The sequence below is a fragment of the Anoplopoma fimbria genome, chromosome 19 (genome assembly GCF_027596085.1).
Source record: "Anoplopoma fimbria isolate UVic2021 breed Golden Eagle Sablefish chromosome 19, Afim_UVic_2022, whole genome shotgun sequence".
NCBI classification, from domain to species: Eukaryota; Metazoa; Chordata; class Actinopteri; order Perciformes; family Anoplopomatidae; genus Anoplopoma; species Anoplopoma fimbria.
Window position 1 is genome coordinate 24,184,123 of NC_072467.1, and position 25,390 is coordinate 24,209,512.

Genomic DNA, 25,390 nt, shown 5'->3' on the forward strand with positions numbered 1-25,390 from the left:
GTCTCTATGTTCTGCCTATTTCTGTGTCTGAATCATGGAGACGATGGTGAGGAGCAAACTCTTGCTCGTGCCCTGGAGTCATGATTACTGCCCGGTTGCCAACGCACACTGATTATGCCAGAATGGCTTCCTTTGTCTTAAAACGAGGACAATGACTGGAAGGATTTGGTTTGGATATGGTTTGTCTGGACTTTAAAAAACCCAAGCATCTGTTCCGTTGAGGAGAACTGGAAGTGAGATAATGGTTGTCTTTATGCGGCCTGCCTCTGTGTGTATCTCTTTCACTGCTAACCCTCCAAGTGCAATATTTAGCCTCTGTCCAGCTCAGTGGCAGTCGATACATTTCACCCTTCCTCCCCCACCTCCTCTTTCTTCTCCCCCTGCAAACCTGCTGAAAAAGACAAAAACCTCATTTGTTTTGTGCACTCCTGAGATCGATGGCAGCTCGAACGCTAAAAAGAGGCCAGTGAAAGGGATTCTCCACTCAGTCTTAATGGGACAGGCTGGTTCGGAGCACAGAGGAGTCTGTTGGCAGGCTACAAAACAACAATCCGGACAGTGCTGTCCACACCCAGACCTCAACAGCATCACCTTCTCCCTGCTTTTCTTAAGGATTATGCCAAAGCTGGCTAAAAACCTGCTGATTATCGGGAGGGCCAAAAATGACAGATTAATCATTTGGATTTTAGTCAAATTAGCACTAACGTCCAAAGGCCAGTCAGATAGTCCGTAGAGCTGTGGTTCGAGGACCTCTTTGTCAATTTGTAATTTAGGAAATTGCGGCATTGTCTTCCCTTGGGGGTTGACTGAATGGCGAGAGCTCTGGTTGGGGTTGTTTACGCAGCACATTGGCCTCCCCGGTCACCAATCAATCACAGAGTGTCTTTAAGAAACAGAGAAGAAGAAAAAAAGAAACACAAGATACAAGCTCTTATTCTCAGTCTTTTGTTTGTTCAACGATTCCCTCATCGTATTCGGAATCGCTGACGGAGTCGCTGCCTAACAGCACAACACCAGTACTCTCTGTGTGCTTCACCTCAAAGACTTGTGTGTCTGCTCCCCTTAGAGCTGTAAGAATATCAGGCATCACCAGAAGTAACTCTGCGGCCGGGTCTTGATTGACGCGAGAGGCCTCACCACCAGCCATTCGAGGCACATTCTTACGGGGATCTCATATCGCCAGGGGTTGGCCCGAGCACTCCCGGTGCCTTCCAAGGAAAATAAGCGGCGTGACATCAGGGCTTTGTTTCAACGGCGAGGCCCCTTCTGTTTGTGTTTAATATCGCTCCGAGAGAAGTGGAAAGAGGGCCAGCCAATTTTTTTTCCGGGGCCCCAAACCGCTGAGCCCGGCGCTTCGGCGGTGAAGCGACGGTGGTCTCGTGTGTCTGCAGCGCAACACTCTCTCTCTCTCTCTCTCTCTCTCTCCCTCTCTCTCCCTCTCTCATTCTCTATTGAGAGCTCTTTGCTTTTGGATCTCTGGTCCCAGGAGGCCTTGCAGTTTTGACTACAGGGAAATCAGATCTCACAACACCGGGGGCGGTTTAGGCTGAGGGGGCCGCGAGTAAAAACAGAGAGACAGAAAACAGAGATGGAGATGGTGGAGAGGATATGAAGAGCGATTTTTGGAACCAAACTGAGGGACAGAGGAAAAAAGGGGGAGAGAGTCAAGGGAGGGAGATCAAACGAGGGGAGACAAAAGAAAGACAGACACTTAGAGCGAGGGGGAGAGTATAGATGAGGTGAGAGTAACGAAATGAGAGGAAAGCAGGAAAGAGAGAGTCTAAGTGAAGGCCAGCCACGTCTGGGTGGTTTTCCTGAGGACAGGCTCTTTGATACTCCAGCACTCACACTCCAATGCATTTAGACAGGGGTTGACAGTGGTTTAAAGCAGCGGTTTGTCTGGCTAGCTAGCTTTGATTTAGAGAGACCCTGGACTCTGGGCCGACTATTTGACTCTTTGATTTTGTTGGATGGAAAATCGGTAGAGATTTTTTGGTGCAACATGTAATGGTTTCATCCAACCCCGAAGGCAGATGGCTCATACCTTCCAAATGGTTTTTTTTTCTATTATTTTTACATTATTTTTCAATTGACTGATGACCAAGATAATTGCAATATGACTACATCTCCTTAAAGAATGATTATCCACTATTTTTTTTATTTTGGGTTAAAGTTTGTGAAGAAACTTGATTGTCTCAACTGTTAATGCAATAAATAACCAACTGTGACAAGATAAGTCTGAAATGCTTTAGAGACTCATAAAGTATTGTTACTATGTGTTTTTGCTATTACCATGTACAATGTCAAAGCAGGTTAAATAGAGAGTCATAAAAACAAAAACAGCCACATGGCTTTTTTCAATTGTGGTTCACATTGTTTTTTTTTAAGAATGGAAACCAGTTTTTTATTGTTAGCAAAACTGTGCCAGACATTGTCTAAAAAGTAATTTCTCCGTTCCATTTCCAGCATTCACAACCAAGAAAATAATATCCAATTTTATCGATAGCCAATATCAGACTTAAAAGGGGGATTTTGTTAAACATTCAGAACTTTCTTCAGTTATTGTTTGGATTTATTTCTAGATGCAAATCGATTTACAAGCTGCTCTCAGCATCTGTTGAAAGAATAAGTGTCAGAAATGGATCAATGATCATTTATTTAAAATAAAATAAAAAAAGTTTTGCTGGAATGTCTCCCTGATAAATACTCGCCAGCTCAAACAAATCTACCATTTGTGCGTGACAGTCCTGTCAACTTCAAATCTAGGTGTGTGTGAGCGCCATGTGTGTTTGGCTCACCGGTCAAAGATCAGGAGATGCGAGCAGCACAAAAGGGAGGATGTAGCAAAAAAACAAAAACACAACAGGATCAAGGATGGTGGGGGGGGAGTTCACAGGAGAGATAAGAGGAAAGCCTCTGACCGGCTGCTGGCGAGCGATGCTAACAGTTGTTTTTTGCTGGTTTCTTCCCGTTTTGCAGCAGCTGTATGCCGCCCAGCTGGCAAGCATGCAGATCTCACCGGGAGCCAAGATGGCTCCCCTCCCACAGGCTCCAAACTCGTCTGGTCCCCTCTCCCCATCCGCCCTGAAGAGCGAGAAGAGAGCATCCAGTCCTTTGGCTAACATTAAGGTAAGTCCATCGTTGTACATGTTGTAAAATAATTTACGAGGAATGGCAGAGTTCAACAGGATTTACAATAGCCAGGTGGACACATTTGTGATTGATGATATTGCAATTCAGGATTTGGACCAGGAAGCAGTAGGCTAGACAACAAAACCATGTTGACTATATTCAAGAGACATGAAACTGGGAAATGAGGACCGTATAAGGACAACGTATGGTAAAAGAAGCAGTGTCTCTATGGTGTAAAACAAGCAACATAACAAGCGAAAGGAAAGAGTGACTTCAGATCAAACACCCGATAATAAAACAGTTCAAGTAAAAGTGAGAGGCTGGAAATTTGGAAGTTGTTGAAACGAGGAGCTGCGCATGGCCCTGTGCTTTTCACCGACAATTAGAAACAGCTTATCTGAAAGTCACACACACCGATACACGCACACAAACAGACGCACACTCACACAAAATGACACTGGCGCTGGCTGCTGTTTGGCAGGAGCCCAGACCCCTCCGCTGGCGAGAGCGTATGCCTCATCTTTACTCGACGGCGAGGCAGTAATGGGAGCCATATGTGTGTGTGTGTGTGTGTGTGTGTGTGTGTGTGTGTGTGTGTGTGTGTGTGGGCACAGCTGCAGCCGGCGTCACAATAGACCGGCGTCAGAGCTCACTCAAACAGTAGTGCCGTGCCCTCCGAACCCCCCACCCTGATCTTACCCCCGAAGTCGCTTAGCCCCCCCCCCCCCCTTCAACTCCAGCATGCCACCCGCAGCCTAGTCTTCCCCCCCACCCCTCCCTACCCCGTCCTAAACTCCTCTCCTTCTCCACACCACCCTCAGCGGAAGCTCTGCCCCAAATTAGATCCACGTTCGTTAAGCGTTTTGCTGCCAACACAAGAGCCGCAGTTAGGCCGCGTTGACGTGCGTTACACCACATTTCCTCTTCCAGGGGATTCCTCATGTGGATGAGTGTGGTCGTGAACCTTTGTTTAGAAATACAAGAATTTGCACAAAGGTGCGCTTGTTTAGATCAGATGATACACTGCTAGTTTTTTTCTCCCGGTCAGGTTCACAGAGGTTAGCGGTGGAATTCATTTATTGAATGGCAAAATTGCTGATCAGGGATGACTGATCAGTGAGTGGGAGCATCACTTAAGCACTTTAAGGGAGATTTTGGACAAAATTGAAAATCAGCAGCTGTGGTCTTCTTAAATTGAGTCAATTACGCTACCAATGGGGACACATTTCCACAGCAGAAACATGTGGTTTCACCAAAATATTGTATCTGTGCTGCACTAAAGTTATATTCATCCGATACTTCCAGTATATTCTGAAAAAGCAATATTGGTAAACTAACGATTCCTTGGAACATACTGTGCCTATAGATCTTTTATCTGCATGAAGAATTTCTTGGTGAATAGATAACCGAATGTTGATCAGTGGAATAGCCTGAAACTGTTGGCGTCCTTGCACGTAAGCTAGATCCTAAAAAATTTAAGAGCACTCTTAAAATGAGTTAGTGCTGCTACTGGTCAGAAACTCTACTGGGTATAAGTACTCTTTAGTGACATGCTGAATTATTAGCAAGACAACATTCTAATACCACATGCACTTACAACATTTCACCTACACACACAAACAAACTCACAAAAGTGTAAAAGTTTTATTGTCACTCATCATGTTAATAAAACATATATGATAATATTGTGTAAATAATCCTGCTCCAACCCTCATCTCTTGTATTTTGAGTGTAAGTCATTTACCAAAAAGGAAACAAAAGAGACAAAAAGTTAAAAAAAAGTTATAGATGAATTTGTCTGATTTGCATTAACAGATGTATTGCGATAATATTGTTTTTGTGTATTCTTTTGACCACTGTAATCCTGCACTGAAAACCTGATCTTGTGACAGCCCTAATTCTGATCCAGCTCCTGGTATATTAAACACTGTTTCGTCCGTTGATTCCAACAGGAGGAAGGATCCACACAGCCGTTGAACCTCTCAGCCAGACCCAAGACAGCCGAGCCTCTTCGCTCCTCGACGTCCCCGACGCACGGCCTGTTCACCGGGAGCAAGTCCAGCCCTACAGGCCTGGGCAAGGGCCGCATCCCGAGCCCGCTCGCCAACATGGGCAGGAACACCTCTCTGGGTGGGTAACAAACACACACACCTTCACCACCGGGTACACAGGATGGGCCACCTGGCGTAGCGGCACTGCTGCTCTGCCTAGAATAAATACATAAGTATTGGCTTTACTGACATGTTCAATAAGAATCACATGGTTTAAAAGCTGCTTCATGATGCCAAGAAAATAACTCTGAGTGGAAACACAGAACCATGTCTCACACACTCACACACCGCCGTATTGTTCACATCTGTACCGTACGTCCATCCAGAGCAAACATGTCCCCAATCAGAGAGTTAAACTTTGTCTTTTTCCCCTCGACCGGAAAAACAAAAACATCACCCACCCAAACACCTCCCTCCTCCCCGCCACACACAGACAAACCGAGCAGCGCCGCATGCGTCTGATAGACTGCAGACACCTCGACCCTACGAGGAGACCTGTGTGTGTGTGTGTGTGCACTTGTGTGTGTGTTTGTGTTTTACAGGAGTCCAAAGCCCTGTATTTAGCCCCAATGAAAACCCCAGCAGCGGAAGCAGTGAAACCCAGCACACGTTATTTGGTTTTTAAGAGCTTCCTCACATCATTGTCTGCCCGCGCTAGACCTTTTATGCCCCTACCTCTGCTATCTGTTATTAAGGCCAATCTAAACCCTCTCATTATATCCCCCCCCTAGAAAACAATCTCGTCCGCTCCTCTGGAGTGGCTTTGAGGACGCGACGCTTGTGTTCCCTTGCAAAGTTATTTTTTGCCCTTTTTAACGGCCACCCAAGCATACAGTGCTTCCTACTTGTCTGCTAATTAAACGAGGAGGGCGACGGAAACTTTGCATCCTTTTATTTTTTTTATTTTTTTCCCCCCATTCTTCAAATGTGCATCGCCTTCAAAAGTGTGAAGCGCGGAACATAAACAAGGGGGAGGAGGTTCTGTCGTGTTTCGACACAAGTGGACCGGAAAACAACTTTGGTGACATTTGGCCCCAATAAGAGTGTGGAAAAATCCCAATTTTATACTAATGTTTAAACAATATTTGTTAGGAATTTGTATTCAGCCATTATGAATTTTTGGTTCTCAGCTCTTACGTCTTATTTTGAAAACTTCAAAGTGATCATGGAGCACAATGAAATCACAAAAAATTATCAAAAATTGTTTTTTTAAGGGTTAGAGTTCCACATCATCTGACTCAAAACCCTCTGGTTTGTTAAAGGGGACACGTTATGTTTATTTACAGGTTCATAATTGTATTCTGGGTTTCTACTAGAATCTGTTTGCATGCTTCATTATTAAAAAAACACATTATTTTACGCACACTGTCTATTCTAATTTACCTGTATTCCCCCTCTGTTTGAAACGCTCCGTTTAAGCGCCTGTCTCTTTAAGCCCAGCCTGCTCTGATTGGTTCGCAATAAAAATACGCTGTACCTTTACAAAGGTAGTTCTCAAGCCAGTGCTGATACTCAGATAGGCTGTGGCATATTCTAACATAGGATGGGAGTCAAATCTGAATGACTTGTTGAGTCACAAAAAACTGTCTGAGTTTTGAGTTTTTTATTGTCTGCTTTAAACCGACAAGTAAAGAATACCTCCAAGACGTTTACAAGATCGCCCCATTGTCATTAAACACTAACTGTGACAATATCAATATCTTGTTGTTGATCAGATAGGATACTGAAATGTACTTTAAAAAATGAAAACAATACCATAATTTGTCTTTATTTTCATCGCCCTCCACCTCACCTTCTGAGCTTTAGTATGAGAGTTAGGATACTGATAACCAATTTCCTGCCAAAGTTGGAATCAATTCTGTCAATTTATATGAGATTTATTTTTATTTGTGGGCTTCTGTTTCCTCCTCTCTATAATTTAAAGTGGTTTTGTTTTGAAAAAAGTGATGTCACATATAATTATGAGCCAGCCAGAACTTTTGAATCAGAATCTGATGACTGTTGCTGGGGCATTTTCCATCCAATCTGATCAAACTTCTTATTAGGAAGATTTGTTTTTCTAATGTAATCTTAAATTGTTTTTTATATTGGACGTTGATGAAAAAACGATTACTGTCATTGTTGAAGGACGACAGAAATAAACTCTTGTTTTGAAGCCACACATTCTAAGTTGTCCCTCTCTCCCATCCCGTCCTCCCCTCTACCAGACATCCTGTCCAGCCTCAACTCCACAGCGCTCTTCGGGGACCAGGACGCCGTGATGAAGGCCATCCAGGAGGCCAGGAGCATGAGGGAGCAGATCCAGAGGGAGCAGCTCCACCACCACCAGCAGCAGCAGCAGCAGCAGCAGCAGCAGCAGCAGTCGGGACACCACAGTCTGGAGGCCAAACTGTCCGCCCTCAGCGGCATGACCCTCAACAACGGCAACAAGGTTAGCGGGACAGACAGATCACATGTTCACAGACACACTTCACTGACAAGGTCTATAGGAATCACATGCTGTAAATGCTGTTATCAACGGCATTTTCTTTCATTTGAAGAAAGAATTCTTATCGTAATTGACACACACACACATATAATACACACATGCATAGTTCGGTACAGTTCATGTGACACACCAACAGGCAGCAGGGGAAAATGACAAGTACTGTACTGTTTTGATGTACAGTTTGGAGAGACACAAGTATTCTTTGTCTTTTTCCTCCACTATTTGTCATCTATTGTTACTTTTTACTTAACAGATTTAAACTTTATATACAAAATATATGATCAGCTTATAGAGACAACCAAGGTTTTTTTTATGCACTAGTCAATTTTGAGATTTTGGGCTATAGCAATGTCAAGATTTCTGTTCTAGAAACGCATGCAATTTAGCACATATCTGATAAGATAATGCATAATTTGCATATGTAAACATACATTATTAGAAAAATTGTGATAGTAAAAATACATTTCTTAGTGTAAGTATTCAACTGGGGAAGTTTCATGGCGTATCTATCAGTTACACCTCATTCATCTGGGCTGTCTCAGATGTAAAATAGGATGCATAGTTTTAATTAAAGCTGCTACCATGTGAAACAGTTTTGTATAATAAGTATATTTATTTGATGCTTACAGAAGGTACATAATAATAATAATAATAATAATAATAATAATAATAATAATAATAACTTTATTATATAGCACCTTTTAAAAACAAGGTTTACAAAGTGCTTTGACAGACCAGCCAGCAAGACAGTGCATAAGAAACAAAATGAAATAACAAGTGACAATCAAATAAACAAATAAACAAAAAAATAAATAAATAAAATAAATAAAATAAATAAAATAAATAAAATAAATAAAATAAATAAAATAAATAAAATAAATAAAATAAATAAAATAAATAAAATAATGTTGCTTATGACAGTGGACAAACAACTCATCAACACATACTGCCTTTCTCCAAGAGTCTGCACTTTATTTAAGCAACATATTTAATTTACCAGCCTGTAAAGGAAGCTGTACCTCCACCAGAAAGAAAGTAAGTCATTACGTCATATTATGATAAGTCAGTCAGTCACAAATATGACAATAAAAACCTGCAAAATAAGTACAAAAACTATACAGCTCTGTCTTATTACTTAACCATTAAAATTCCAAATTAATTAAAAAAATTCAATTGTATGTTTCCTAAAGATTATCAAATATTATCGCCCCCTCTTGGACCCCTATACTTGAGCTGCTTATACATATATTTTTTAATATTTTTACAATGAGGTATCACTACTTATCCTTCAGTAAAGGATGAGAACACATCTTCTAAACTGGAAACAGCTACAGGAGCATGCAGAGTAATGTTGGAGGGACCCTCTGTACAGCGTTCAGAACTACCCTTCGCTCCTATATCATATTTTCTCCAGTATTTCATTGGCGGAGTCATCGAGATTTCTGCTCAGCATCTCTTTAATGTTCATGGATGATATTTGGTGTTGTTTGGCTCGGGCGGCTGCTCTTGAGGACTTCTCTTTTCTCCTCTCATCTCCACGGCCACCCAGAAGCCAACAGCTTTGAAGACGCAGCAGCTGGGCCAATGACAAGTGATGGTTTTGGCGTACGAGCGTATGTGTGTGTGTGTGTGTGTGTGTGTGTGTGTGTGTGTGTGTGTGTGTGTGTGTGTGTGTGTGTGTGTGTGTGAGTGTGTGTTTGTGTGCCGGCCCTGACTGAGACCGAGTGGGTGTTTTTTTGGGGGGGAGAAGAGATGGTGTTAACATTAGAGTGTGGGTGTGTGTGTGTGTATAATGGAGTCCAGCTCTCCACTTGCCCTGGAGGGGGATCCCAGCCTCGGGGTTTTAGCCCAATTAAAGGGCCTTTCTCTGGGAAGGGACCTCCCCCTGCATGCTCACCTCTCCCCCCGCTCATCTCTCCCCCTGGGCTGAAAGAGAGACAGGGTCTTTGTACCAGGATCTCATATCCAGCGGGACATCCATATTGCAAAAACATCTTCAATCAGTCTGATCAGCCAGTGAAGGATTCCAGGGATCAGACATTCAGTGAAATAGGGAACATGATTAGAACGGCTCTCCTGCGCAATTGATCCCATGTTGCTCGCGAGGATGAGGAGAAGGAGGAGGAGAGGAACTCATGAATATTTTAGGGGTGGAGACTTTGAACCCCGCCAACCCCAAGTAGGTCATGATTGGTGCACTCCAAGGATGGGCTGTTTTGAATTTTATTTGGGCTTGTTTGCCTCGCATCTTCAGGAGGAAAACATCCCAAAAAACTGGCAAAATATATCTCCGCTGTACTTATCTTCAGTCCCAAGTTGATTTTTTTTTTCTAAGTCATTATGCTAGTAAACACTGAGAAACTCATAAATATAAATTATACAACAGCCTTTACTAATAAATTGTTTATTAAGACTTAATTTGAGTTGTTTGCTGCAGGTCTTGCAAAATAAATCCCACACATGTTCCCAAATAAGTTTGAGCTTAAAAAGAGCTTCTTTTGCATAAAGTTAACTTTAAAATGATCACAGATTAAGGTGAGTGCGCTGCAGTGTGTTTCTCAAGCGCTATATTTTCCAACTTTATAAGAACAAAACCAAAGCAATGCAGTAATTTGGTTTATAGCTCCATGCCTCCTAATAAAAAGCTCATTTGGAAAGTCTCAAAGTAATTGTTTCCGGTTCGAGGACGACAGCGGGCCTTGGTGTTTGTTGTCAGTTTGTTATTCGTTACCTAACAACAGCAGCTCAAAGACTCTTTCTCTTAGCTTTAAATACATAATTTTTTCTTTGGGACGGAGAAGGTTTTTTGTGTGTGTGTGTGTGTGTGTGTGTGTGTTTTTTTTTCTAAAGCACTCAAAGGCTTTGCTCTGTCTTAAACAATTCATGGATGGAACTTGCTGGATACTGAGAGTGTGACTCACCCGCTCCACCTCGGGAGGCAACGAGACCGGCTCTTTTTTCTTTACCTTGGATTTCTGTGTTGTTTTCTGTTCGTCAAATAAATTTGTTACACAAGCCCTCCGAGACTTTCAAGCTCCAGCCAAGCCTTTTTTTATTTTATGACATTGTACTAACACAGCATATTAGACGTCTTTGGAGGGAATGAGACAACTGCTGTTAATGGTACCTCAGTGTTATATCAAATGTTGAGCTATTTATTGAGTGGTCGCGGTGACGTCTGAGTGTGTGTGTGTGTGTGTGTGTGTGTGTGTGTGTGTGTTTGTGTTTATTTCGCTCTCTGTTTGGGTATTCTTGTCCCTCAGCATTCATTTCAAGCACAGACGACATAGACATTTCCCGAAGAGCTGAAAGTGATCCTGGGCTCCTTTGTGTGTGTGTGTGTGTGTGTGTGTGTGTGTGTGTGTGTGTGTGTGTGTGTGTGTGTGTGTGTGTGTGTGTGTGTGTGTGTGTGTGTGTGTGTGTGTGTGTTCTGGCTCTGAGTTGGCCTTAGCCATGTTAATGTCATTATAGCTGGTGTACAGACGAGAGGCCTGGCCAGTTAGTGGCATTGTTGAGTATCACCTTACGCTTACGTTGCTTCCAGCTGGCCTGCGGCTGCCAAAGCTCACTGAAATAGCCGCCCTGTAGGACTGTGTGGGTGTGTGCATCTGTGTTTGTGTGTGCGAGAAAAAAAACTTGTGCATTTTTTTTCTTTTTTATCTAAACAGCCACAAAACACTCCCTAAAGCCACTTAAAAGACATTTTTGAGAGATTGTCACATAACTCAGCTGACATGTTTTGGATGAAAACCAAAATCAACCACGTGTCTCTGAAAGATTGTTCACTCAGGCTCTGACTAATATAAATATGAAGTCATTACATGCAGAATTCTAAACCTTGAAACTGTGACAGCTTTGCACAGGAGCTTTGTAAAGTTTACGTGAAAAAGTAATTCACTGCTTTGAACCACGAGGGACTACTTTTCCTGTTTCCATAGGAGCTGAACATGGTGGGTGATGTCAGACTGAGTGCAGGTGAATCTACAGGCCACATAAGCAGGAACACAAACAGATTTTTTTATCGCTCCAAGATCTGCTTTCTCACTTTGGATAATGTCTGTTGAACGAACGATCTATCGGAGGCCGGTTCCAAACTGCAAAACGTTGAATGATGAGGACACGCGGATGTTTTCAGCGCCTCTGCTCACGAAACTAAACGGTTCATCTGACCGAAGGGCTGAATCACACAAGTATTCACCCAAACCAGCAGATCCCCTGCCAGCCTTCACGAGAAAAAAAAGAAAGCAATTCTTGTAAATGAAAGGGAACAATACAACACAAAATGTCACTGACTAAAAAGAGTGAAGGTTGAAACTGTACGGCTACCCCTCAACACAAAAATTTGTCAGAGTGAACAGAAGTAATATTGTCCTTAACAAACTATTCATGAATCGTACATTCTCATACTTTCAACGGAAACTGTTTAAAAAGTAAAACTTTTAAAGTTTAGCCCTCATCTGTTATTTCTCTGACTTCTTCTTAACTTTTGCACCAGATCTCTGAATGTAACCGTATTTAATATAATGATGCCCATTGTAGCGAGATATATTGTGTCTGTTGAATAGTTGAAAAGTGCAGGTTGTGTTGGTAGAGCAGAGTAAGTCTGGAGGAAGGCGAGGAGGGAGGAAATGGTCGTATAGAAGTTTATATTGGCTCTGCTGGTAAGTTTGGTCTCTGTAGGAAGCGAGCCTGTTAAACCGACAGCTCAGACGGCTCCAAGTCTTGATTAAAGGTCACCGTTATGTTGCTGTATTTGAAGCCGGAATGATATACATTATGATAATGTATACTACAAAGCTGAGTTCTGGCACCTGCAAATAGACTGTTGAGTGTCTACTTCTTTGGGGGTTGGAGCCTCAAGGGGTGGAGGGCTGGTGGTGGTGTTAAGGGCTATGAATAGGAGGAATGGTGAAAAGGAGAAGGAGAGGGTGGAGGGGGGGACATAACAGGACTGACGGACAGCTCTATCGGCACACATCAGCAAAGTCTGAAGAAGGAAAGAGAGAGAGAGAGAGAGAGAGAGAGAAAGATGAGGAAAATAGGAGGAGAGAGGGAGCGCTGGGAGGGGGGCTGAGGAGGTTTGCCAAACTTGATTGGCCCCGGGTGGAGACAGTAAACGGTTGCGGGTCAGCTGGAGGCAGGCCGTGCTGGCGGTGGGCGAGTTGTAACTGTGGTAATGAGCTCAGTACGGTGTGGATTTTTAAAAAAAAAACGGTGATGTTTAGAGCGTTAGCAACGATGGAGAGACACAAACGACAAGAAGAGGAGAGACCAGTCGAAAAAAAAAAGATTTGGGTGTCTCTTAAATTAAGAAATTTAGAGCTGTAGATCCAATTAAAGCTTAAAAATAGTGTTTTTAAACTACATATATGGGATTTTTATTTCATTGAAGCTTGTTTTTGAAGCAAATGTGACGCACCTCTTCCCTTCTGTTTTTGTCATTTATCTTGATGAATTTAATTAGATGTTAGGTTTAATTTACCTTTGCCCCTGCACTTCTGTGTGTTTAATTAATTTAGTCCTTGATGCGTCAACTCGTCTGCTTTGAATTGCTGCTTTGTTTGCTCCGATTCAGGCCTGGGTTGAACAGTAATGTAATATCAAGTACAGTTTGTGATGTGTTTGGTTTTACTGTCTGAAAGCCATTCAAGATCAACAAAACAGTCCATCCTGAAAAAAAGTGTGCTTCCTCTTCACTGCAACCGCCTGAACAACAAGACTCAAAAGCCTTGACTGTTTTTTAAACCAGAAATCCCTCTGCGAAGAAGACAAACGCCTTTAGAGGAGCACAATCCAATGGTGTACACAATACAAAGGAGTCTCATGAAAAAGAAATTAAAAAAAAAAGTCTATAATGCCGCTCCAGAAGGCAGCAGTCCAGTATCAAACCAGCGGGGAGCTCAGGCCAAACCTATTTCAATCTTGACTAAACAAAGCAAAGACAGCTCCTTATTGCATTTGCCACAAGAACTTTCAAGTAGACCAAAAGTAGACCAACCGCACGGAATATTTGCAGATTCTGATCCAGGTCTGCTGTTAATCTGTATTTTGGATCAGTCTTCCTCTATTGGTGCTGTCCTAGTCCATTTTCCACTGTTCTACTGTGCATTGGTTTTCCACCGTCTCCTCCCATTTGGAGGTCTCTGACTACTTAACTTGTGCTCTGCGGTGCATCTGATAGCGCTACAGAGCAAAGCGGTCATGTTTAGCATCTTTTCAAAAACGTACAATTCAATCTTCTCTCATTTTTTTTTAGTTTGGACCACCAAAGTAAAACTTCCAGACTTCTGATCATGAGCAGTGGCCGCGTTCCCTTTGCAGGCTATTGTTTAGCACTACAAGCTTTAAAAAAAACAAAAAACAGCGGGACTCAAGCCCATATTCTTCTTTCTGGTCTAGTTTCCACTCCTATTTTCTTTTTTTCTTTTGCTCCCTCTATCTCCCTCCGTCTCTCCCTCTGTCTCTCTTTTTCTTTAGTCCTTTGTTAGGCGGTTGCTTCCTGCGGTGAGCATGGCACTGCCCAGGCACATGTTCTGTGGTGGGCCTGATTACAGCCCTGCCGTAGTGCTGACATTGGCCCGCGTCGACTCCTCATCTATAAACACACACACACACACACACACACACACACACACACACACACACACACACACACACACACGTACACACACACACATATATGTATACACATACACGCCGGCCCCTAAGTTCCACCAACTCTGCCAGCGGCTACCGCGGCATGACTTCACTCGGCAACCATTCCTTGCGTCAAACAAAATGCCTCTGTCACCAGAAAAAGGAGGAGAGCGGAGAGGGAGGGAGGGAGGGAGGGCAGGGGATAAGAGAGGAGCGGAGAGGAGGAGTGTAGATGTGCGGTAGCTGTGCGGAGGGTTCGATGTTTTCCACCACAGTTTGGGAGCGTGGTGGGGTAATTTTAGCTGGAAGGCCCCAAGGCAGGCTGCTTGTAGAAGTTATTTGTCTCAGAGGTGGAGTGGCGGGCGGAGGACAGAATCAGAGAGAGCGCATGGCGACGGGAGGTTGGGGAAGACACCGTTGATTAGCGCGGCGGCCCTTGAGGGGGCTACGACTTAGCTTATGGCACGATCATGACTCATTTCCCTCAGATACCGTAAAATAAAAGTAATGAAGCTGCATCAAAATATAACTGCCCACTTTTGGGTGCTGTGCTGGATTTTCCTCCGTGCCAACTCAACCCGGCAATTTGTTTTATTGTCATTACCATCACAGTCATCCCCAGTGACCCAATTTAAAACATGCCAAGCACAAACTGGGACTCGATCCAGACATTAAATAATAAGAACTGCATTGGAATTGAAACTGGAATTTTTTTTGGAGCAGCTCGTGTCTCGTTTCTCTTGATGCGGCAGCTGCATCATCTTTATTTGCGTCTTGCTTCGATCAACCGTTCATATGTTCTTTTGTTTGTGTTGCAGGAGCGTCTGCACTATGAGACGCTGAGTCAGCACCTGGGGAAGCTCGGGGAGGACGCTGGGAAGATGGTCCACCGAGTCATCGACCTGACGAGACCAGAAGATCTGGATGGTAAGAACCTCCACTCTGGTGCCATGCTTCTTCCCTTTTGCTCTTTTTCTAGCACTCTTCTTTTGTTTTGTATCGCCTGCTTTTCCGATTCTTACTTTTGGGAAGCTTATAATCTTGGTTATTCAGAAAAGAGCCACGGAGCCACAAAAAGACATGGTAGATAATGGAAGGCTAGAGGGATATTAAAAGGAAGGAGTTGCTGGAGATTTGAGAAGCAGAGTCTCAGTTTGAAGCAGTCACATCCTGTTCAGACTAAATTGATACCAGTGACCTTTAACTCCGTGGGCCCCACGTAGAAGAGGCCCTACTTCTAGTGTTCTGCCATCTCGGAAATCCGCAATAAAGAAGAAAGCATCTTCCAGACAGCCAGAACATGCAGGTATTCAGGGAACACAAATATTTATTGTGCTCCTCAGGATGCTACGGTGAAGGACACCCTCAACAGCTAAACAGAGCGTTCAATGTCAACATTGTACGCTCTTGAACAATTTATTATTTTCCTGCAAGTACATGACAAGAGGCTGAATTCTCCTTAGATTTTTTTCCGCAACGAGTGTTTGTGACACAAGATCCCACCCAGTACAAGTATGCAAACAAGAGCAGGCGAAGGACTGCAGTTACCAGTTACTGTTGCATGAAATACCATCTCTGAATGTAGTCTAAAGACACTGACTTGCTGTTGAAGTCGTTTTTTTTTCTCCCAACCCACCTGTTCCTCATAAAACACCACTGTTTACAGGCGATGAGGAGTGCTCATTGTGGTTTAGTTTAGAATGGGAGGACTAAACACAGCAGCGTAGGCCCTGAGATACTATCAGGCGGAAGCAAACTAACTATGGTGTGTATAGCTGGTGTGTGTTTGTGTGAGCATGTTGAGGGCATCCCAGCAAGACCCCCATCATACTTTTGTTATACTTATGTTATACATCCTCTCCGAAGGATCAAGGGCTGAAGAAACAAACAGGAAGGGCTCGTCCATGTCAGTGCAATATCGCGCATTTTCAAGCGTGAAAGTATGACAGATGAATGTGTCAACGAATGGGCATGCAGAGAATGTAATTCCTTTTGTGTCTCTACAGGGAGTACCATCACGGAGGCCAGAGTGTTCAGAGAGGCGAGGGGCAGGAACAACGCCGAGCCCCACATCAAGAGGCCCATGAACGCCTTCATGGTGTGGGCCAAAGACGAGAGGAGGAAGATCCTGCAGACCTTCCCCGACATGCACAACTCCAACATCAGCAAGATCCTCGGTGAGACATTACAGAACTCCTGCAAATACCTTCCGTGATATATTCTGCTTTTGAAGGATTGTACAAATGTTTAAGTCCTTGTGAGGATAATTGTTTCATATGGAAATGGGGTGAACGATTTTGGGTTTTCATTCACCCCCCAAAAAGTGTATATCTGTTTGTGTTGAATATTTGAAAATGGGAGGAATAGTATAAAAAAAATGTAATGATTTCTATGTTGTAACTTTAACAGACATGAGCAGATAATCATCCGTTTATTTAAATGTAGCCCAAGGAGCTCAGCTCCAAACATAGGAGGTTCATTCTCCCCCAAAAAGTACCACTTTTTCAAGCCAATTGAGAAAATAATATACCTTAATAGCTGTACATCATTTAGGAAAAACAAGATATTGATTATTTTAGTAGTAGTTCAGTATTATTCTGAGTATTCAATTGATCAAACACATAATCAAAAAAATATACTTTTGCTTTATTAAGAAGCAAATGTAAATATACAAAATAGAAAATAAGACCCTTCAACTAATGGTTTACTTAAATTGCATACAATAACTTTCTCAAGGTATCGCTTCAACCCTAGACTGAACGAAACAGGACACCCCCCATGACAATGTTATGGCGGACTTACATATATAGCAATTCAATTTTTTCTGCATTGATTTGCCAGTACAGTCAGAGAGACTGAGGTTAAATGACACAGTTGAAGATATTTTGAAAACGTTAAAGATTTGGGGCTTTTGAAAAAAATATTCATTATTTCTGTTACTGTAAGCATTTCTCCTGAGAAGAGAAACTCATTGTACAAACGACAACAATCGGTTTCTTTATCTAGTGATCTTGACATCTTTTGGATCCATTGGGACAGTCATTCAAACAAATCTATGAAGGAATATGTTTAATTTTTTGGTAAAAATGTGTGTAAATGGTGTGCTTCAGCACCTTAAAGACACACACAAGACATCAACAAAAGATTTTTGTGGCTACAATAGTGTTTTTCCTCCTTCCAAGAAGCTGTGTATTTGACACTTGATGGTCCTCAACCTGGACATTTCTTTTCACGCCAGCCTCTCCGCTCATTAGGTTGCTGTGCCTCTATTCTACAGTTCACAGGGTCTTTTACCAGCAGGCCGCAGACTATAAGAAGGACTAGTGTGCTTTTAAACCGTGAACACTTCACACACAGAGCTCCACTGTGTTAGCCTGACTAGTGTGATGGATGCATTCAGTTATAACGTAGCCGTGTTGATACTAACCAACTCGACACAGATAGCCATTCACACGGCGCTGAGCTCAGCGGTTGTTTCGTGAAACATTCTGAAGACCACCACTGTCAGAAGCAGGGCTCTAGTCAGCTCAGGTTGCTGAATGCTCCTCCTGAGCAACATCAACAAATTGCTTTTTCTTAAGTGGGTCTGTGCTCCTCGTTTAGCACTTTGAATGGGCTCTGAGAAAAGGGAGTTTTGTGTCTGACAAAATGCTTCCTGCTTTTATTTGATGTATCATTTGTGCAGAAGTTTCACTGACAGAATCTTAATTTAAGTCAGATATTTATATCCTTATTATGAGGGAAAAGTCATGTTAAAATGATTAGATGGAAAGTGATTTTTGCAGGCAAATATTAACAGTAAGATTCTGTTTGCTGGAAGCATTTAGAAAATGATTTACCAGTAATTTATCGTTGCTCAGTGGCAATATAGGAGCAAAAAGCTGAATTTAAAGTGCACAATTGTGTACGTGACTGCATGTGTACAATGCATGTATCTCCATCGTAATAACACAGCTGGACTTCAGGGAGTGGGTGGCTTAAAAAAAACAAAAAACACTGTTTCCTGTGTCACAAAAGTACAAGACTAGTTTGTGATGAACCTTGATAAACAGAAAAGCGAGGCGGGGTGTGTATAATCAGAGTGCTTTGCAGATGTGCATGCGTTCCTGCGGTAATGGCCCTGTCCACTTGTTCAAAAGGTCCTCTTACCAGGGGAAATAACAAGTACACAATGTATCATTCTTCTTGATCCAAGAGGGAGCATAGTGTCATCCACTCCTGATTTTAAACAGCCTCTTTGGTTAACGACTTGATAATGTCTGTTCTTATGACAGCATCAAACCTTTAAAAAAACAAGTTTTTATGGGTAAACCAAGGCTCTGTCACTCTTTTGTTTGATTAATTCGATGTGCAGCTGAAGTGACGGTATGTTAGCGTTATCTATTTTACCAAAAGCTCTGTGCTCAACCAGTATCGTTGAAACAGTGTAGAAAAGCATTTCAAAACCTTCTTTTTGTCACTTCCTAAAGTCCTTAAATGTAAGGATGTTTGAATTTTGTATCTCCCCTAAATTCCACATTTTTGATACTCTGTAATGTTGATTTCCTAAAAAACATACATGTTTATGTCAAAGCTAAGTAAAACTAATTCAAAACGAGAAAGGTGCAGTAGATAGTGTAGACAGACATTATGATATGCATGAGGGTGCCATATCATTATGGGCTTTAAAGACGAATAAAAGAACTTTAAAAACGATCCTATAGGAATAGGTTAAGCAGGCCAGTGATCAGTGTATAACAGTAATCCAGCCGTGAGATGATAAAGACGTGGGTCAATTTCGTTGCATCCTGAATTGACAGACGGGGTCTAGGTCTTGACATATTTCTAAGATGGAATGTTTTATATTATCAATGTGTTTTTAAAAAAAATAAGGTCTGGGTCAAGAGTAACCCAGAGACTTTGAAATGCTGGCTTGACTTGTGAGGCAAGGTTACCTAGATGAAGGTTTTTTTTTCCTTTTCACTTTGGATCCTATCAAAAGGATGTCAGTTTTATCATTTAACTTGAGTTGCTGTGAGGTTCAACAGTGTGTTTACCGGTAGCTCCCTTAGCTGTTAGCGCAAAAATGTTTCACCCTTCTGTGTTTCTGGCCGCAGAGTAGCAGCTGGGGTCATACTAGACTTAGCTCTGTTATCACGGTTAATAGCAGTCAGTGAGGAGTCAGCAAGCAGTCAACGGCAGTATGAAAACAGGTAATATAAGCTGTTTTGGGAAAGTGTGAGTCATCGCATCCACGAGAGATCCTTGAGCATGTTAACATACTGGTCATCCAAAACATTATGCAGTTTGCTGCACCAGATTGCGAGATTAGCTGTGGACAGACGCGGAGATGCACACTCACTCACAGACACACACGGGCGATTGCACGATTCTTCTGACGGAGACAACTAAAAAACCAAAAAAATATTTTTTCCACCAGGCTCTCGCTGGAAATCCATGACCAACCAGGAGAAGCAGCCGTACTATGAGGAGCAGGCCCGCCTGAGCAAGATCCATCTGGAGAAATATCCCAACTACAAATACAAGCCACGGCCCAAGAGGACCTGCATCATCGACGGCAAGAAGCTGCGCATCGGAGAGTACAAGCAGATGATGCGGTCACGACGTCAGGAGATGAGGCAGTTCTTTGTGGGGTGAGTACCAGAGTCAGCAGAGAGGTTTTTTTCCCCCGGACATCACAGTTAGCTTTCTATATAAGTGCTCTCCATGGTTTGAAAGAAAGCTGCAGTGAAAGAAGATGTTCAAACTCAACCTGACAGTTTCATGTGTAGAACCTCAAAGACTGCACAGTGTGTCATGCACAGCTTGTGATGGAATTCTGAATGTCACAGCAACATTCTTTAATTACAAGGTAATTTAATTCTTAAGAAATAGCTTGTCCAACAGATTTTTCTCCATCATTGTAATTACATACAATATTAATAGGAATTCCGCTTATTTCTTAAGAGGGGTCATTGGGAGTGAGATGCCTTTGGTCACACACGGGCTTTGTGTCTCGCTCACGAACACTTTGACTAATTGACTGTTGCACCTGTGACCTTTCAGCTCAGTTGGCTCTTAAATAAACATGCCATCCTGCACGCCACCTTGGCCTGAATACGGTGTTTTAGCAAATCTAATTAGCTAGATAAAAGAAAAAGCATCCAAATGTAATTCATGAATTCAATTCAATTCTTTGTTTCTTAGGTGAGGTATTTCTTCTTCATGTTTCACATTATGAATAAAGAGAAATTATTCTTAATTGGATCCATTTGCTAGAGGTTTGCGGGTCCGACCATCAGGGTTTATGGACTATTCATGAAAGGTTTTCTTTTTGGAACCTCCTGGTTGTTTCTGCAAAACTCTTTTTAGCATTTGCTGAAAAGCATTATATTTTTTAGAGCGTAGTCATTGCAGAGAGGGGAAAAACAGTGGCATTGTCTTAATAGGAACCAGCCATGGATGTGTTTAAAGCCATCACAGTGGCCTGTGCTTGAGATGGATTTACCAGAGGCCACAGCTTTGAATAGGAGCGTTTTTTAATAGCTTGTCATTTATTAAATTAGGACAATGCTGGGCGCTTGCGGGTAGTGAAATTGGACACAGACAGACATAGTGGAATATGAAATGTAAGCAGATGTTTGAGAGGGAAACGAGAGCATGGCAGACGTCACAGGCTTAATGCCACATCTACTGTGTGTGGTCAAGTAAATGCAAAAGAAAAAAAGAAAAAAAAAGATTCTACAGGCCTGGTCTTTCAATCAAAGCTAAATCAAATAGCTACTGAGAGCCAGTATGCATCCAGTTTCTGGCACATTCCATATAACTGAACCGGTGTTGTTTTAAAGCATTTAATGTGAAAATATGTCAGTCAGAGCGTACAGTGGTAATTGTTTCAGGAGACAGAGGAGGGAAAACTGTTAGGTGAGAAAAGTGACAGCAATTTTCCTGCTTTATGTGGCTCATTTGAGGAGCCAGAGGGCCTGTTTGAGTGATGTGCGTTTACCCTCATTCCATCTATAGCTTAACAGGTTATTTAGCCGACGCTGGTGTGAGCGTGCAGGGAGAGCTGCGTGTCGGGACATGACCGGCCAGATGAGAAGCGTTGCTGTTTTACTTAAGTGGTCTCAGAGCAAATGTTTGGTTCAAAGCAGTTTGTTTAAAGGAGGTTATAATGAATCAGTATCTGCTCGAATGTCGATCCGTCCATCTAGTACCGTAACTAGTTGATATGCTAACTGTTGCTATAACTAAGTCTTTTATTGTTAAAACAAATATGAGCCTGTCTTTGTCCGACAGACATGGACCTGTTTCTGAACTATCTCGACAATTATCAGATGGATTGCTATTACATTTTTTTAATAGGTATTCATGATCCCCAGTGGATGAATCCTACTAACCTAAAGTGATACCCTAACATTTCATCAGCGCCACCATGAGGTTGACGCCAGTGGGTTTTTGTGTGAAAAGTCTGAACAACTTCCAGATGGATCGCCATTTAATTAGTACAGACATTCATGGTCCCAGAAGATAAATCCTACTGACTTTAAATGATAACATAACCTTTCCTCTAGAGTCACCAAAAGGTTGACATTTGTGAGTTTTTGTGTGAAAATTTCAACAATTACAAAATGGATTGCTATGAATTTTGATTCAGACAAATTTCATGGCCTCACAGTCTTGTTTTGTTTTATTCGTACCGATTCTGCACTTTTCTTTGATATTTTATACATTTTAATTCCATGTCGTGTTATGTCAAGGTTGTTTAATGTGTATAAATGAACCTCTGCTAACTGTTTTCCCTTCCTTCTTTCTCTCCTTTCCTTCGTTCTCAGGCCTCAGCCACCGATGCCTCTCGCCAACAGCCCTGGCGGAGTAGGAGTTTACCCAGGCGCCATAACCATGGCAACAACAGCCACACCATCCCCACACCTGACCTCAGACTGCTCCAGCAACTCAGCCAGCCCTGAACCTGCCATCCCTGTCATTCAGAGCACGTACGGGATGAAGTCCGAGCCTGGCATCGGGGGCAACAACGGCGGTGGGGTCGTAGCCTTGGATCTGCCAAGCCACCCCACCAACGGAGACGACGACATGGACATGTACGAAGACTTTGAGGACGAGCCCAAGTCAGACTATAGCAGCGACCACGAGACACGGGAGGCCGTCAGTGCCAACTGAGTGATCTCGGGGTGTCAGTTGTACAAAAGAGAAAGAAAAGAAAACTCCTGTTATTCTCAGAGACACTTTTTAAAAACACAGTTTATTATAGAGACCTTGAGGCAATCTATCAGGACGTGTTGCGTCATGCACTGAGCATGCCCAGACAGGATCCAAACTCAGCGGACATGCTCAGAAAGTTCTTGGACGGTATCTCGACGGACGTCCATTTGAAGAATAGAGCTGATGGAAACAAATGTGACCCAAGAAAACAACCTGAACAGACATTCAGACATCCAACTGACAATGACCTTCAGTTTCCTACACTTTGACAATCTTAACAGGAGCGAATAAGAGTTAGAGGAAAGAAAGAGAAAGAGAGAGAATGGGACAAAGGACAAATGAGCGACGAACACATTACTGTGTGGTATGTAAAGAGCATGCATGGAAAGTGAAACATCAGGAATTGGTCTTCAACAGCTATTTGGTCTTAATGTTTAAAGAGTGATTTAGTTTTTATCATTATGTATTTACTTCTTTTGTGTTTTTGTTTCCTCATTGTTTTTTTGTTCTATAGACTTTTTTTCTGACAGGTCACTGCCTGTACAAACTCTGGACTGTCAGAACTTGAAATTTGAAAAGTTTTAATATAAATCCTAGCTATTGTAATCTTATAGTCTTACTTTTGTTTCTTACGAATACAGTGCATCTACATCTTGTTTTTCTGACAAACTGCTTACATTACATTACTGTTAGTTTTTCTTTTTTTTTTATATCCCAGCTCAGGTATGATGTGCCAGCTTGTGAATGTGGTTTTTTTTTGTTTGTTTGTTTTCATACAGAAAGAGTGGTAGGACTTTTCAGACTGTCAATGAAATAAAGGGAGCAAAATCCCTTATATAACATTATTATTATTATTATTATTATTATTATTATTATTATTATTATTATTATTATTATTATTATTATTATTAGTATGTAAGTAAGAAAGTACCCAGGCATTGTACAGATTTAATTCAAATGTGCCAAACCTACATTCACATTCACTCGGGATGTTGTAGTCTTAACTTCCAATGCTGCAAAAAAGTCTTATACAATCAGCCTTTTTCTATCTGATGAGATGAGTTCCTACTTAACTAACTGCTGGCTCCCCTCCTGGCCCAATCACAGGCAGAGCTCAGGGAGGATGTGTTTTCATCACGCGCGCTCAGTCACAATCACACACACACACACACACACACACACACACACACACACACACACACACACACACACACACACACACACACTTCGATCTCTGGCAGACCCTCAAGATGTAGTTAGAAGAGTCTGTTCTTCAATTCCACTGCATTGGTGCTTTCATGAACCACGTCGTCCATAGTTCCACGAGGCCAAACACTTAGCACATTGTGCTGTAGTTGCAGCATGGTGGAATTTAGTATTGGAGTCTGTCCCTTTCAAACTGGCCAAAGGTAGAGACACTTTAAGAGTTCATGAATCTTAAAAGTGTCCCAATAGCTCATTCTGCGTCACAAAAAAAGGGGATGAGCAGCCCCAGAATTAACCTACTGTAGAAAAAGAGTTTATAATATTCTTGATCCCTTAACTGTATTTTGAATTGTGTTTTGAATTGGTACTATAGTGTACAAAATGTTACTATTTTTATTAGCCTGTTCAAATTTGTAAATGCCTTCTCAGCATCACGTGGGGAAGATAAACCAAACTTGTGTTTTTAAAAAAGAATTTATATAGTTTCAACAAATGGGTTTAAGAGGTCTGTTATTTCAATAAGGGTACCTTTTTCTACATCGCATGTATATTTTGAAGATGAGTAAATTATTAAGAGAACAATGGAGAAAAAAAAACAATAGGTGCATAATTCTCAATCAGCTTCTCAGTCAAACACCCCAGTCAGAGCAAAGTGTTACTGCAGTCTGAAACAAGATGTTCCTCTTTCGTCTTGTTGTGGCCCAGCGGTCAGCACCTCGCTGGGTGTGCACGCTTTTTCCTCTATTTTACTCAAATGTCACATTCTTTCTCTGAAGACAATATTTTTCTTTGGAACATTTTGAACACCTGTGACCTTGGATTCTGAGTGCTCTTTTTTTAGCTGTTAGCTGTTTCACACGTCTTCATGGCTCCATGTTTCTCACCATATCTGGCAGGTTTTATTTGGGAAAGCTTCACAAGCTGGGACAGAACATTGTTTTTTGCTTGCATCACAGTAAAAAAAAAAAGCCTCATGCTTAGACATTTCTGTTTGTGTCATACGCATCCTAAGCACTGGATATAAATTCTATGTATTTGTTTTTTTTTTTAGTATTGACTAATGTGAAGTTGTTGTTTGATTTTCAACATGATAAATTAGAACAGTCAAAAGTCACATGTTTGGACTCTATAGGAAGCCTCGTACATGCTTGGGACAAGTAAATTGCCATTTCTTTAGAAGCATTTCATAAATTGAAGCAAGTTTTGTTTCTGCAGCTCTAGTGCCACACCGGGTCACATCGCCTCTGATCTCTTTAAAACCTCATGCTCTTGTCAGTTGTGACCTGCAGAAGCAGAACACAAGTTTTCCTGGTCACATACATTTTGTGATGAGTATTGTATTTGAAATTCAATTGTGCGTTTTAACATTACATTGTATTTATTAGCCAGCTTTGGCTCTAAAAAGTGTCAGTACAACTTGGTGAGAAAGACAATCAAAAAAAATAAATAAATAAAAAGTAAAGACTTGAGAATTTCCTTATAAATCTGTCACTTCATCATTGCTTTTGTGTTTCTTTGACTTTTGTGGAAAGATACGAGTTGCATAATTTGTTCATATGAGAAAAGCAATCATACCTATTGTGTTGTGCATGTTGAAAGCACTGTGCACAAGCTACAGGTAGTGCTGCATGAATTCTTATTTCCATTACTCCAAAGAGTGCTCTTACTTTCCAGA

General features: G+C 41.9%; 1 protein-coding gene across 1 annotated transcript in view; it reads left to right on the forward strand.

Moving 5' to 3' along the window:
* LOC129108192 (transcription factor SOX-6-like) overlaps positions 1 to 25,172 on the forward strand; it is a 110,421-nt gene extending 85,249 nt beyond the window's left edge. The window contains exons 10-16 of the mRNA XM_054619895.1: positions 2,980 to 3,129; positions 5,085 to 5,262; positions 7,391 to 7,614; positions 15,126 to 15,234; positions 16,314 to 16,484; positions 19,727 to 19,940; positions 22,122 to 25,172. Of these exons, the coding sequence (XP_054475870.1) occupies positions 2,980 to 3,129; positions 5,085 to 5,262; positions 7,391 to 7,614; positions 15,126 to 15,234; positions 16,314 to 16,484; positions 19,727 to 19,940; positions 22,122 to 22,467 (1,392 nt within the window). The 3' untranslated portion in view covers positions 22,468 to 25,172. The remainder of the gene's footprint in view (positions 1 to 2,979; positions 3,130 to 5,084; positions 5,263 to 7,390; positions 7,615 to 15,125; positions 15,235 to 16,313; positions 16,485 to 19,726; positions 19,941 to 22,121) is intronic.
* Positions 25,173 to 25,390: the final 218 nt, after the last annotated feature.